The sequence below is a fragment of the Procambarus clarkii genome, chromosome 21 (assembly GCF_040958095.1).
Source record: "Procambarus clarkii isolate CNS0578487 chromosome 21, FALCON_Pclarkii_2.0, whole genome shotgun sequence".
NCBI classification, from domain to species: domain Eukaryota; kingdom Metazoa; phylum Arthropoda; class Malacostraca; order Decapoda; family Cambaridae; genus Procambarus; species Procambarus clarkii.
In genome coordinates this window covers 30,392,540-30,408,340 of record NC_091170.1, presented here as the reverse complement: position 1 = coordinate 30,408,340, position 15,801 = coordinate 30,392,540, and the positions used below count along the sequence as shown (strand labels likewise).

Below are 15,801 nucleotides of genomic sequence, written 5' to 3'. Positions count from 1 at the left end.
TAGTTATCTCGAGAGCTGATATCGACACATGGTGTATTAAACAGTAACACTTACCATATACATATGTATATTATATGCAGCAGACCATTATAATATCACTCTAAATCAGTATACCACCAACTATATACTTGATAATCTGACTCACCATCAAAATATAACCATATATCAGTATACTTTACACCAGACTATCATAGTTTTCCATCAGTATATTCTGTCAAAAGTTTCATAAATGACTCTACTAAACTGAGAATAAGAATATGTCCCAAAATCAATAAAATATCCATTCGGAAGTATATATAAGAAAGACCTGATGTCTTTTTTTTGTCAACCCTAATACTCTGTTGGAATTAGGGTTTGCTGGACAACAACCCAAACTGGGTCTGTAAATCCTTGTCAGACAGGATGTTCCGGGCTAGCTTACGACTCTCTTATTTTGTTTTCCCAGGACGTCCAGAGCGATTTTGTGTATTCATCAGGGGCATGGGTGAGGGGAAGGGGGGTTAAGAGACGGTCGGGATCTATCCTGGGAATGACAATACTGTTGTTGATGCCTAAGGGACAGTGAGCTCTAGCAATACGTTTTCTGTTTTTAAAATGCTGTTGGAAATTTGGTATTTCTGCTTAACTATTTGTGTATATGTCTGCCTGTGTATCTTAGGCCTGTCTGTATTCTAAGCATTGCCTGTCATTTTTTGGCCAAATCTCCCATATCTATTATTTAACTTCCAACCTAAACTATTTCACACACATATACAATCCTCCTTTCATACACAGACGCAAATACGCCTCAAATCTCGCGTCTGCAAACACACACACACACATACCAACCAACCAACACACCCCCCTCCACACACACACACACACACACACACACACACACACACACACACACACACACACACACACACACACACACACACACACACACACACTACACACACACACCACACACAAGCGAACATCCCATACACAGCATTGTCCATGCCTCCCTACCCCACACGGTAAACTCTTGAACTCCCTCCTTTATACAAGTCACAACTGAATGTGTTTCGGGTCTGCAATTTTTGCGAGGACCCACTGTGCCCCTCTCAGACCCCTTTCCGGCCATATGGTGAGGATTTAGTTTTATTGTCGTGGCTGGTTATTTTAGGTTCTGTAATATCAGACCTTTTCAAAGAGGCGTTCTTAGGCTGTGAAAAAATAATTGATTAAATTGAAATATATATATATATATATATATATATATATATATATATATATATATATATATATATATATATATATATATATATATATATATATATATATATATATATATATGACGTTGAGTTTTGTGAGGCAAAGATGGGATGTTAACTAGTTGACTTGGGAATGAGGTATTCTGCGACGTGTTGGGTTAGGGCACGTGGGATTGGGGTAGGGTACGTGAGGAGGGGTTTGAGGTGTGTTGGGGTGTAGGGAGGGGAGAGGAATGGAGTGGGTTGGGGTGGGGTTGGCTGAACTAAATCTCTGCAGCGAGACACAGGACCAGATGTTGAGTTCCCAGACCAGCTCCCACTCTTGCTGTGTCCTCTCACACGGGGGTGTGGAGAGAGAGAGAGAGAGAGAGAGAGAGAGAGAGAGAGAGAGAGAGAGAGAGAGAGAGAGAGAGAGAGAGAGAGAGAGAGAGAGAGAGAAGGAGTATTAAATGGAAGCCCTAACCTTTCACTCAGTATATCCCGCAGGTGGCGCCTGCATATATAATTACCTCTGAGAGTTTTACTAATCCGGTAATGTGGAAAGCGTCTCCCGAGGTTGTGACGTGAGGGCAGGTGAGATGGAGACAGCATCATCACCATTATTATTATTGTGAAACATTCCTAGGAGCCGTGATGAGGGTTCGAACTTATGCGGCGAGTGTTTACCTGACACACATGAGTGGAACACCTTGATATGGCCGCACGAGCCGCAGGCTGCGGTAATTGTTCCCCTTCTCACCTTTTACATGATCTGTTATATGTACTATCATCTTTATCGTCTTTATCTTTGTCCTCTTATTCTGGGGGTTATCGTTTATATCCCATTCTTTCTTTCTCTTGTACTTTGTTCAATATTTTGTTGTCATCCACGCTGGCACTTCTCTCTCTCTCTCTCTCTCTCTCTCTCTCTCTCTCTCTCTCTCTCTCTCTCTCTCTCTCTCTCTCTCTCTCTCTTTAAATATCATCCACTCTGTTTTATCATTTCTCTTCTTCGTCTTCTTCTTCGTCTTCTTTCTTCCTTTTAAACCTGACCTCAGTTTACTGTTTTATCGCTCTTCCTTCCGTTTTCCCATTTCTTTCCGAAACTATACCATCTTCTCCATGTCTTTATCATAATCTCCACCTCCTCCTTCTTTCTGTTCGTCTATTTATTATCCCCCAACACCGTCTCACCTCCTTCACTCCTCACGATGAACGAGACACTCCAATAGGCTGCTCCTTCAAGCACCTCGAGAATCACTCAACGTTGAAGGCGAAAAACTAGATACAAGAAGTTGCGGACTCTGATTTCCGAAGGCGAGAGGAGGGAGAGGAGGGAGAGGAGGGAGAGGAGGGAGAGGAGGGAGAGGAGGGAGAGGAGGGAGAGGAGGGAGAGGGGGGAGAGGAGGGAGAGGAGGGAGAGGAAGGGAGAGGGGGGAGAGGAGGGAGAGGAGGGAGAGGAGGGAGAGGAGGGAGAGGAGGGAGAGGAGGGAGAGGGGGGAGAGGAGGGAGAGGAGGGAGAGGAGGGAGAGGAGGGAGAGGAGGGAGAGGAGGGAGAGGAGGGAGAGGGGGGAGAGGAGGGAGAGGAGGGAGAGGAGGGAGAGGGGGGAGAGGAGGGAGAGGAGGGAGAGGAGGGAGAGGAGGGAGAGGGGGGAGAGGAGGGAGAGGAGGGAGAGGAGGGAGAGGAGGGAGAGGGGGGAGAGGAGGGAGAGGAGGGAGAGGAGGGAGAGGAGGGAGAGGGGGGAGAGGAGGGAGAGGAGGGAGAGGAGGGAGAGGAGGGAGAGGAGGGAGAGGAGGGAGAGGGGGGAGAGGAGGGAGAGGAGGGAGAGGAAGGGAGAGGGGGGAGAGGAGGGAGAGGAGGGAGAGGAAGGGAGAGGGGGGAGAGGAGGGAGAGGAGGGAGAGGAGGGAGAGGAGGGAGAGGGGGGAGAGGAGGGAGAGGAGGGAGAGGAGGGAGAGGAGGGAGAGGAGGGAGAGGAGGGAGAGGGGGAGAGGAGGGAGAGGAGGGAGAGGGGGGGAGAGGTGAGGAATGGGGGAACAAGTGGGGACGAAGCAATAGAATGAGATAAGACAGGTGTTTAGTTCGACCATTCTTGTTGGTGCGCTCACGAGCGGAGAGTGAGGGGAGTTTAAGGAGATGTAAGGAGATTAGGTGAGTACAACTAGGTGAGTACACACACACACAGAGAAACTGGGGTCCAAGAACTAGTGCTCGATCCTGCAGGCACAAATAGGTGTGTAAACATACACACACACTCACAGAACCTATTTGAAAAAGGGTCACAATAAAACTATGAAAAGTCCCGAGATATCGACCAGGAATATTGCCTTCTGTCCTCCACACATTCTGTGATCTGGTGCCCCAACCTACACCCTGTCCCTCATTCACCCTACACCCTGTTTCTCTCCTTCACTCTACACCCTATCTCTCATTCACCATACACCCTGTCATTCACTCTACACCCTGTCTCTCATTCACTCTACACCTGATATCTCTCCTTCACTCTACACCCTGTGTCTCTTCAATTTTGGAGCCTCCATCACCTACCCTCAATCCTTCCATCACTACTATGCTACTATGCAAATCTCCCTCCCTCTCTCTCTCTCACTCTCTCTCTCTCTCTCTCTCTCTCTCTCTCTCTCTCTCTCCCTCTCCTTTTCCTCCTCTTTGCTCTAGCTTTCTTTCACAGCTATGGTATATATTCCTCTCTCCATTTTAGTTCTAACTCTTTTTCGTCTTTCCCTCTCCTCTTTCCTCTATCTTCTGCTGCCTTTTCTATCTTCTTTTTATTTCTCTCCTCTTTTTTACTCGTATTCCCATTCCTGGACCACATCCAATCTAGTCTGCCAAGTTATTCTCCCACATCTATTCTTTTTTTAACCTACAGACCCTTTTCTAAGCTTCCCTTACCACTACCACCTTTTCCCTTCTTTATCATTCCCCTCGTTCTACTTCCTCGCTTTGTTTCTTATTCCTCCCTTCAACACCCCTCACTCTCCTGCTCTCTCTCCTTCAAGAATTCCTCTCCACTTCCCTCTCTTATATTTGGTTCTTGGTTCCTTAATCCCAGTTGTCTTTCATTTCTTTCTTGGCGGAGTGGCAGTCCTCCTGTAGACAGTATTCTCCTGTAGACAGTATCCTCCTGCAGACAGTATTCTCCTGTAGACAGTATCCTCCTGCAGACAGTATTCTCCTGCAGACAGAAGGCACCATCACCTGGTGCGCTCCACCACTTTAAGAACCAGGGCGTCGGGTTTGCAGGTGTACGTGTGTGTGCACGTATGGAGTTTTCTCAGACCCTCTGGGGGAGAGAGGGAGAGTGGTAGGGAGGGAGGGAAGGAGGGAGGGAGGGAGAGAGGGAGAGAAAGTACTTACATTTAAAGGAGAAGGGTCAGGTGAGGAATATCAGAGCCAGGTTACAGCTTGTGAGACTGTGTCAGGTCACAGTTTGAGAGAGAGGGAGCCAGGTCATAGCTTGATATAGTGAACCAGGTCACAGCTTGATATAGTGAACCAGGTCACAGCTTGATATAGTGAACCAGGTCACAGCTTGATATAGTGAACCGGGTCACAGCTTGATATAGTGAAGCAGGTCACAGCTTGATATAGTGAACCAGGTCACAGCTTGATATAGTGAACCGGGTCACAGCTTGATATAGTGAACCAGGTCACAGCTTGATATAGTGAACCAGGTCACAGCTTGATATAGTGAACCAGGTCACAGCTTGATATAGTGAACCAGGTCACAACTTGATATAGTGAACCAGGTCACAGCTTGATATAGTGAACCAGGTCACAGCTTGATATAGTGAACCAGGTCACAGCTTGATAGAGTGAGCCAAATCAAAGAACTTGATACAGTCTCCACCTCTCTTCCTTGTTCTCCTAGTTACCTTTCTCTTCCCCTGTTTCTAACACCCGCTTAACTGTTTGACCGAGAAACATGCGAGCAATTCAAGTATGCTAGGAGCCCCTCTTAATACGTGCTAGGTGGCTCCTAGACACGCGCTAGGAGCGTGCTGGGAGGCTATCATACAAGTGCTGGGAGTGTGCTAGGAGGAGGAGGAGTGAGGAGGAGGGTCACAAGACAACGATCACGGAGAATTAAAAATGAAAATGAAAGGAGAAAAAACATTACACTCAAACAGGAAATTTTCAGAGCTGCTAAAAAGAAATCCATATTAACATGAAAATTGCCTGCCGGAAGAGGAAGACGAGGAGCCGACTGGAAAAAATTTCCATAACTAATTAAATTGTTGTCACAGTGGAAGGGTATTACCATACTGGAATTATTAATTATTTCAAAACGCATATGAAATACCCTAAAAGTCTATCCCTCTATTCAACCATGTATCCATCTATTTCTCCATTTATCAACCTTCAAACTATCCACTATCCACTCCAAACTATACATCAATCTATCCACTATGTATTAAGAGAGAGAGAGAGAGAGGAGAGAGAGAGAGAGAGAGAGAGAGAGAGAGAGAGAGAGAGAGAGAGAGAGAGAGAGAGAGAGAGAGAGAGAGAGAGAGAGAGAGAGAGAGAGAGAGAGAGAGAGAGAGAGAGAGAGAGAGAGAGAGAGAGAGAGAGAGAGAGAGAGAGAAAGAGAGAGAGAGCGAAGGGAAGGCATTATCAAGGGAAAGCGCCAAGCCATTACCACTATATAGCACTGGGAAGGTGCGTGTACAAAATATAAAGTAAACATGTACTAAACATCTATTAAATATACAACAAACATGTACTCATTCACCTCAAAGACACGCGAAGACATTTCTTATTCCAACCTGGAGAATAAATTAACAAATTTCTCTCCACATTTCGCAAGAAGACCTGCCGTGAATATTTAGACCCAGTGAGAACGAGGCGACTCCATTACCCCACCAACGTAGGAAGAGAAAAGTACCGGCCACGAGGCTGAGTGCACGGCCGAGTCTGACCACCGAAGTACTTGACAGAACACCACAAGATAATTAACATTTTCCGCTGAATATAACATTCAAACAAGCACACACACACGCACACACACACACACACACACACACACACACACACACACACACACACACACACACACACACACACACACACACACACACATGAACAAGCGCGCGCACACACACTCACACACATATGAACAAGTACACACACACACACACACACACACGCAAGTATACACACACGCCCAAACACAAACACACAAGCGCTCACACATGCCCAAACACAAATACGCCCAAACACACAAGCCCACAAACACGCCCAAACACACACACACACTTGTGTGTGTGCGATAGATACATCGTACGTATCAGTACGATAGACAGAGTGCTAATCTCTGATTATAAAACCCTGTTGGTAAAGTTATATTTACTAATGTGATACACCTCTCACTAATGATATATTCAGCCACTTTACAACTTATAACCTTATTAGTCATTACTTTATAGAAGATACTCCATGAAATATATTATATTAACTATATTATTATAGCGTTATCCAATGTACTTACCAACTTACTGCACAATTTTTGACCCCTCCTCTCCTCTCTAAAAGAAATTGATTTTGAATTTGAAGAAAACACAACATTTAGTATTATATATAAATATATAAAATTATGTTCCCACTGACCAGGTAAGGCCGGCGGCTCCTCCGCATACTTAAGAAAAAAAAATTGATCATATAAGGAACGAAATAAAAGATGAAAATTGACCTTTTGGAACACCTGAATGTCGTATGCAAATTGTGCAATCCAGTGAGCTGGTCGGTGTTGTTGCATCTATATGTAAATAAGGTTTTGTTTGAATGGTCATTAATCAACCCGGGACAGGCTAAACCACTGCGTCATTTGGTTAGTGCTCTTGTTTTCGGCATTTTCCAGGTAATTCGTCATTCGTTGTCAGGTCGTAGTGAAGGGGATAGAGGGGTGGTATATTGATTTTATGTGCATGGTAACTCTCGATCTCTGTCTGTCTGTCTGTCTGTCTGTCTCGCTCTCTCTCTCTCTCTCTCTCTCTCTCTCTCTCTCTCTCTCTCTCTCTCTCTCTCTCTCTCTCTCTCTCTCTTTCATAATCACATCATTTCTCCTCGTCTTTCAAACTTAAAAAACAAACAGGAAAATCGTACCAGTTTCCCGAGGACGCGAGGAGTTATGCTAATGATACACCTTTTTCCTGTATCCTCGTCTGTGTTGATCTTCCACTTCCTCCCACGTACCTGAGTGTAAGTGTTGACCTACCACATCCTCCACGTACCTGAGTGTAAGTGTTGATCTACCACATCCTCCACGTACCTGAGTGTAAGTGTTGATCTACCACATCCTCCACGTACCTGAGTGTAAGTGTTGCTCTACCACATCCTCCACGTACCTGAGTGAAAGTGTTGACCTACTACATCCTCCACGTACCTGAGTGTAAGTGTTGACCTACCACATCCTCCACGTACCTGAGTGAAAGTGTTGACCTACCACATCCTCCACGTACCTGAGGGAAAGTGTTGACCTACCACTTCTTCCCTGCACCTGCCCCATGCACCTGACTGTAGTCATCTACCTCCCAGCACAGACCTTTCCCCCCCCCCAGAGCACCTACACATCTGCCTGTCCGTCCATCAGGCCTTCGCCCTCACGTTATGTGGCCATTATCTCTCCTGTAACACCATCTTTCTTGGTAAAATTTGCGTTGCCTTCTACAGCGAGAGAATTTGCTGGGAGGTGTGAATAATGATGGTCTAGGGATGCGTTAGGCGAGAGAGAGAGAGAGAGAGAGAGAGAGAGAGAGAGAGAGAGAGAGAGAGAGAGAGAGAGAGCCTATAACGCATTAATAACAGCCCACAAACAACACGGGACTACCCCCCCCCCCCCAACATAGAACAAACTACAAGACTTACATTTCAACGTCTAATCAAAAGGATTAGACTTTGAGATGTAAGTCTCGTCCTAATCACACACTCAGACCTTGACACAGCACCAAGGAGAGTGGGAAAGACTTGGAGCAAATTCTTTACATATAATAATAATAATAATAATAATAATAATAATAATAATAATAATAATAATAATAATAATAATAAAAATGAAAATACCCATGAATGAGATTATTGAACACTTTTATTTTGACCCACAGGACCAAGGCGCTCATGGCTAAATGATCGCCAAGGGATTGTTGACAAGTCATTAGGTTTGTTTTTCATAGAGAACAGTGATTGGTTGTTGTGGGGGTTATTGTGGCGTGTTGTCAGATGGTAGGGTAGTTGGTGGGCCGGTAATTGGGTTGTTATATAGCGCGGTGTTGATATGCGTTGATGGAGGTCAATATATATATATGATATATATATATATGAATGGTTCATTAAATGAGGAGATTCAATGAGCACTTTGAACCACTTTAAATGGCTATTGTCAGAGTTAAAATGTCATGCCATGTGAAGTGGTTGACTGTGATCTTCTGATTTTCCTATTTCAATGTGGTATATAACTGAGAGAAAACGTCAAGTATTCTTAAGAAGAAGAAAACATCCTTCACATGAGTCTCCTACAGTCGCCGTAACTAATGGAACTCTTGTTATTGTCATAGAATTTAAAAGTCTTCCAGAGAAAGAATGAGATAGCGAAATGGAAACCGAGAGAGAGGGAGAGAGAAAGAGAGAGAGATAGAGATAGAGAGAGAGAGAGAGAGAGAGAGAGAGAGAGAGAGAGAGAGAGAGAGAGAGAGAGAGAGAGAGAGAGAGAGAGAGAGAGAGAGAGAGAGAGAGAGAGAGAGAGAGAGAGATAGAGATAGAGAGAGAGAGAGAGAGAGAGAGAGAGAGAGAGAGAGAGAGAGAGAGAGAGAGAGAGAGAGAGAGAGAGAGAGAGAGAGAGAGAGAGAGAGAACCTTCTGTAGAAGAAGAGCTCGAAACATAACATAAAGAAATCTCCTTCTTTGTCTTTGGAGATTTCTTTTTGTGTTGTTTGCTTTTGTGTCTGTCGATAGTTTTAGACAACACGCTTGGGGTAAGCCTCACCCAACTTTGCAGGATGACTGATGGGTGGTAAGGGATTATCAAAGTCAGGTAGCGTTGCCCATTGACCCTACATGAAGTAGAGTCGGCTCTAATTGCCACCTCCCATGAAGTCTGAAACGGTGTTGTTTCCAGAGTGTTTCAGCTGTTCATAATATTGAATGATCTGATGACAGATTTGCACTTTCGAGGTTTCCAATTTTCCTCAGTTTCTCCACCTGACTCAACTTCTTGCTCAACCATAAGACGGCAATTACAACACAAGGCGTTCAGCCCTCACCAGCCTCAACACTCCATCAGTTAAAAACCTAATTGGGCCTAATATGATCGGGAGCTTCATACTGAGCAAATCGAACAGCAATGCATAACAGTACCATTTCCAAATCCCGTAGTAGGCTCAGGAATCTGTTCACCAGTTGATTGACAGTTGAGAGGCGGGACCAAAGAGCCAGAGTACAACCCCCCTCCCCATGCAACCCCAACTATGTAAGTACAACTAAATGAGTACACCCATTCGGAAAAAACAATACGCATCTATTCTGCCCCCACACATTACAAACAAAATATACCTTTTCTTTATTTCAATTCTGCATTAGAGATATATACAACCAAATACAAACATGTCAACCCCACGTAATTAGAAGCTGCAGCTGTAACCTCCGGTTAAGGACACTCGCTCTCACTGGGAGTCCAGGATGCCAGGAGAGCTGTAATGGAGGCTGGGAAGCGAATGGATATTGTGAAGTGGGAATCGTTGAGTGCGCGCTCCAGTGGAGTGATTCCTGGTGGAGGACCTGACATGCTGACGGTACACTGTGGCTAGGAGGGGGAGAGGTGAGTGGGGGAGGGAGAGGGGAGAGAATATGGAGTGGGAGGGAGAGAGGAAAGGGAGTGTGAGTGGGAGAGAGTATAAGGAGTAAGAGAAAGAGAGGATAGGGAGGGGTAGAGGAGAGGGAGGGTGGGGGATTATAAAGAAGAAGTGAGTGCAAAAAGTGAAGAGGAGTGAGAAAGATACTAAAGAATGTGGTATTTTGACAACTGCACCAGTTTATCTTGATAATTTTGATAACCAATCCCTCTCCCCTCCTTTACTTATCTATTAGAAAAACTGCCTGCGTGTGTGTGTGTGTGTGTGTGTGTGTGTGTGTGTGTGTGTCTGTCTGTCTGTCCAAGGATGGAGGCCAGACGCTGGTCGGGGTGGGTCCTACTGGTCCTATAAGAGAAGAGCGCGGCCAATAGTGAAATATGGTTGGCAGAGACCCTAGACTTCTACACTCGAAAATGATGAAAAGTGATTTCACAAGCAGAACTAGCAGCATTACACTTAGCAACCAGCACATTAAAAAACATTGGAGGAGGAATAATATTCTGAGATTCAAAGTCTGCTCTTCAAGCAATCGAAAACTTCTCCTGGAAGATCGACAGCAAGAACCTCATGCTACCAATTATAAATGAGCCAATCGCTACACAGAGTAAAGGGTCTCGAATCTCCTTTGTATGGATACCTTCACACATTAATATAACCCATCATAATGAGACAGACATTGCAGCCAAATTAGCGTGTAACAAAGATGAAGTTGAATTAGATCTAGGTATCCCCATCCCTACTCTCAAAACTATATTGTTCCAAACACTCAGGTCTGACAGGAAAGAAATTACTGACTCCAAACGACCTGAAAGCACCGGTATAAAATCTATGATTTGTTCAGATCTGAAACCTATATTTATGGGCAGCACAAAACGCCCACTAGACTGTGCGACACAGTGGTTTCTAGGATCAGGTTGGATTACCGTTACCTGTGGCAGGTGGCTACAGGTGACGGATCTCCCAATCCTGAGCACTCCAGGTGCAAACTCTGTGAGCAGGAACTGCGGCATGATCTCCCGCACTACATCACCGAATGCCCAGTTACTAGACCTTTCAGGCCAGTTGGCATGAGGTACCTGGAGCGTTGCAATTACTTTATTCACTCTCGTGTTCTTGAAGATATCCTCACAGTATACCCAAAATTTGCCAGTGCAGGCTACTAAACATATGGCCCTGTATGACTAACCATCCTGCGAGATGGGGACTTTTAGTATCCCTGCTACCTTATTCACTCTTGTGTTGATGATGATATCCTCATAATTCACTCGGAGTTTGCCAGTGAAGCCTACTTATCACGTGCCTCTGTATGACTATCCTGTGTGATGGGGATTTTTTAGCATCACGTAGCTAGCTTTTTGACACACTGTACTCCCCTTCATATAGTCTAGGGTAGCTGCACAAATGCACATGTACCTAAATGTGTTAATAAAAAAGCGAATTCATGAGACAAAGAGATAAAGAGGAGAGGTGAAGAGAAGGAAGGAAGGAGAAGAAAGGGGAGGTGGGATGATTGAAGATGGGCGAAGCAAAGGCGGTAAAAAGGTGCAGTGGGGGAAAGAGGGGAGGAGAGGTGAGAGAAACAAGTGAAAGAGATAGAGGAGATAGGGGGAAGGCGTGAGAGAGGGGGGAGAGAGAGAGGGATGTTAGGGCAGAGTAGGAGAGGAAAGTGGAGAGGGTGGGAGAGAGAGAGATCTTATCGGAGAAAGTTGAAGAAGGGCAGGAGAGAGGAGAGACGGAAAGATATGGGGAAAGGGGAAAGAAAGAGAGAGGGGGGGGGGAGATTGTGAGAGTGAGAAGAATGGGGAAGATGCGATCAAGACCCCTGGAAGGGGGGGGGAGCACATCCGAATACCCCTCACATAGTACATAATAATTTCCCCATTCCCCTCACCATCTGTTCCACCCCAAACCTCTCTCCCCCAATCTTTTTCCTGTCATATTGTCCCCTTTCTCCCTATTTAAATGTTCCCAGGTTAAAACTAAGTGTAACCCCCCCATGAAGTGAAGACTTCCCCCCTCTTTTTCCATCGCGAGGGGAGCGACGCGCCCGATCTAGTTACACTCTTGATAAGCTTTCATTACCTGTTTTCAAAGGTCAGTGTTGGATGGTAGTGAACAGATTATGTCGCCGTGGGAGATAGCATAAACGAGGAGAGGGAAGAGCCCAGGGAGGAAACAGGGAAGAGAAGAGGAAGGTGAGGAAAAGAGAGGCGAGGCGAGGGAGGAGGAGAAGAAGGAGAAGGAGAAGAAGGAGGAGGAGGAAGGGAGAGGAGGAATTTGAAGAATGATCATCCGCTCAGTGAAAATAATAATTGGATTAAAACGTGAGTTATAAGGTTGTGTGTGTGTGTGTGTGTGTGTGTGTGTGTGTGTGTGTGTGTGTGTGTGTGTGTGTGTGTGTGTGTAATTCACCTAGTTGTGCTTGCTGGGGGATGAGCTCTGCTCTTTCACCCCGCCTCTCAACTGTCAATCAATCAACTGTTACTAACTACTAACTATTCCCCCCCCCCCTCCACACACACACTCACACACACACACACACACACACACACACACACACACACCCACACACACACACACACACACACACACACACATACACACACACACACACACACACACACACACACACACACACACACACACACACACACACACACACACACACACACCCACACACACACACACACACACACACATACACACACACACACACACACACACACACACACACACACACACACACACACACACACACACACACACACACACACACACAACCTTATAACTCACGTTATAATCCAATTATTATTTTCACTGAGCGGATGATCATTCTTCAAATTTCCTCCTCTCCCTTCCTCCTCCTCCTTCTTCTCCTTCTCCTTCTTCTCCTCCTCCCTCGCCTCCCTTTTTTCCTCAGCTTCCTCTTCTCTTCCCTGTTTCCTCCCCGGGCTCTTCCCTCTCCTCGTTTATGCTATCTCCCACGACGGCATAATCTGTTCACTACCATCCAACACTGACCTTTGAAAACAGGTAATGAAAGCTTATCAAGAGTGTAACTAGATCGGGCGCGTCGCTCCCCTCGCGATGGAAAATGGGGGGGGGGGGAAGTCTTCACTTCATGGGGGGTAACACTTAGTTTTAACCTGGGAACATTTAAATAGGGAGAAAGGGGACAATATGATAGGAAAAAGATTGGGGGAGAGAGGTTTGGGATGGAACATATGGTGAATGGAATGGGGAAATTATTATGTACTACGGGAGGGGTATTCGGATGTGCTCCTTTCCAGGGTCTCTCCTTCCCTCTTTCCCCCACTGCACCTTTTTACCGCCTTTGCTTCGCCCAGGAAGCAGCCCGTAACAGCTGGCTAACTCCCAGGTACCTATTTACTGCTTGGTATCAGGGGCATCAAGGTGAAAAAAGTGTGTGTGTGTGTGTGTGTGTGTGTGTGTGTGTGTGTGTGTGTGTGTGTGTGTGTGTGTGTGTGTGTGTGTGTGTATGTGTGTGTGTGTGTGTGTGTGTGTGTGTGTGTGTGTGTGTGTGTGTGTGTGTGTGTGTGTGTGTGTGTGTGTGTGTGTGTGTGTATGTGTGTACATAGCCACATCTTCCCTGTTCCTTCTCTCTTCCAGTGATGTGAGTTTCCATTAGCTTGTCCTCATACTTCAAGCTTCTCATCTCCGGGACCGGTCTAGCTGCATACATCAAGCTTTTCTAAGGTTTCGATTTCACTAACGAGATACAGACTCTCGTCAAAGAAATACAGGAATTCGCATCGCTGGTATTTCAGAGACGAGGGCCCCATATTCCACGAGTATTCTGATACCTGTTGTATTCAGGATCCTGAACGATTCTTTGCTAGTGTTTCTATAGGAAACCCTTATAGAGACCAACGGTGCCCTTGAAGGCTATTATCCCCCTTAACGTGTACCCTACAAGAGAGGTTCATTGGGACGTCAATGCCCGACGAAGTGCTCCAAGAAATTGCCTATTGGACCAAGGTACCACAAGCCAAGCCTGGCCATTGGCCAAGACTGGGAATTATAAGAACGTCCAGCATCGTTTCCGAGTATACTCGTTCTAGATGTTCTCAGCACTAATCTGCTTTACTTAGCACTCAAAACTAGCGCCCATTTGATAAGCAATTTTGAGAGCTACTCAAGGGCCTTATTTTTATTCTAGGTAAATAATATATATACATATATATTATCACCTACATATATATATATATATATATATATATATATATATATATATATATATATATATATATATATATATATATATATATATATATATATATATATATATATATTACGTCTTTGATAAGCTGACGTAAACCCCACATATACGAACATTAAAATATAACCCTATATTCGTTCCTTTTTCATATCAAATCTTCATTTTGGAATGTTTATCGCCTAAAATCATTCAACAAACACAATCTATTTACGAGTCGTACACTGTAGGAGTTCTTCCTGGTATTTCTGTGACTTATTTCAGTCTCTGGGTTGTTTCAATGTTCCCTTCGCTCACATCAAGTATTAAGTCTTGAAAACGTCTCGGTATTTTCCTTGTAACTCAGGCCCCTCAACACTGAAACCAGCCATTTTGTATTTCTCTAATCTTTTCCTGGATTTATTTTGTATTTTCTGAAGCGAAAAATACGTCAGAGTGGGTGTCAAAGACAAGCAGACAGACGGACAGTAAAATTGACAGACAGAAAGGTGAAGTGAAAGACACAGAAATTGAGAGATTAAAGTAAAACGATAAGAAATGAAGAGCAAATGTGAAAGTCTCAGATACGGAGAGCCGATATCCAGGCATCCTCAGTATCCTCGAACCTGTGATGCGGAGTTTACTTTGCTTGGGTAACGCCGTTCAGCCATCACTTCTGGGAACTCTGCGCCTCCCAACCGCTCAAAACACGATAGAAAAGTTGAGCCAGGTGAAGTGGTCAATTTGGGTACGTGATGGAGAGTTGAGAGGGGATCAGGGGGGCGTTAGTGTCACTCTCACTCTCTCCCTCTCCCTCCCTCTCTCTCCCTCACTCTCTCTCTCTCTTTCTCTCTCTCTCGTTCAGCCCCGTTGCCTCCCAGCCCTTTCTGCCACTCAACCCACTCTGTCCCACAATCCACCACTCCCTCTCATTCCTCACAACCTCCCTACCCCTCTCCCCCCCCCCTTCCCTCTGCACACTCAATCTCCCTCTTCCTCTCGACCCTCGTCTGCCTTTCTGTTCTCTCTGACTCTCAGATCCCTCTATGGCTCTTAGTCCTAACCTGCTTCTCGCCGCCTCCTCTCTCTCTCTCTCTACATCTTAGACGCTATCTGACTCTCAACAACTCTCTGTCTCTATGTCTCTCTGTGTGTCCCTGGCTCTCTGTGCTTCTCGGCCCTCTGTCTCCCGCAAGCTCTTCCAGTCTTCCAACCTTCCAATCTCTTCCAATCTCACAGCCTCTCTCTTCCTGCCTCACAACAGTTTATCTCACTCATTACTGCATTCATCTCTCATTAACAACAGTAGAAACACGTAGACAGGAGCGTCCTGAGGATTAAGGGAAAAAAGGTGTCCAAAATATAAACATGTCCACAAGGGCTCTGACGAGGATTCGGACCTACGTCCGAGAGCATCCCAGACGCTGCCTTAACCAAACCTCAGATTCGAGCCTACGTCCAAGAGGAGGTAGGTTCGCCTACTGCCTACTAGGAAGTGATGTGGTGGAG

General features: G+C 45.3%; 2 protein-coding genes across 2 annotated transcripts in view; one reads left to right on the top strand and one right to left on the bottom strand.

Moving 5' to 3' along the window:
• Positions 1-15,801, bottom strand: part of LOC123751843 (uncharacterized) — a 155,831-nt gene that overhangs the window by 55,636 nt on the left and 84,394 nt on the right. The gene's annotated exons all lie outside the window — the stretch shown is intronic.
• Positions 9,921-15,801, top strand: part of LOC138367232 (adhesive plaque matrix protein-like) — a 55,164-nt gene continuing 49,283 nt past the window's right edge. The window contains exons 1-2 of the mRNA XM_069328640.1: positions 9,921-10,016; positions 10,943-11,148. Coding sequence (XP_069184741.1) covers positions 9,921-10,016; positions 10,943-11,148 — 302 coding nt within the window. The remainder of the gene's footprint in view (positions 10,017-10,942; positions 11,149-15,801) is intronic.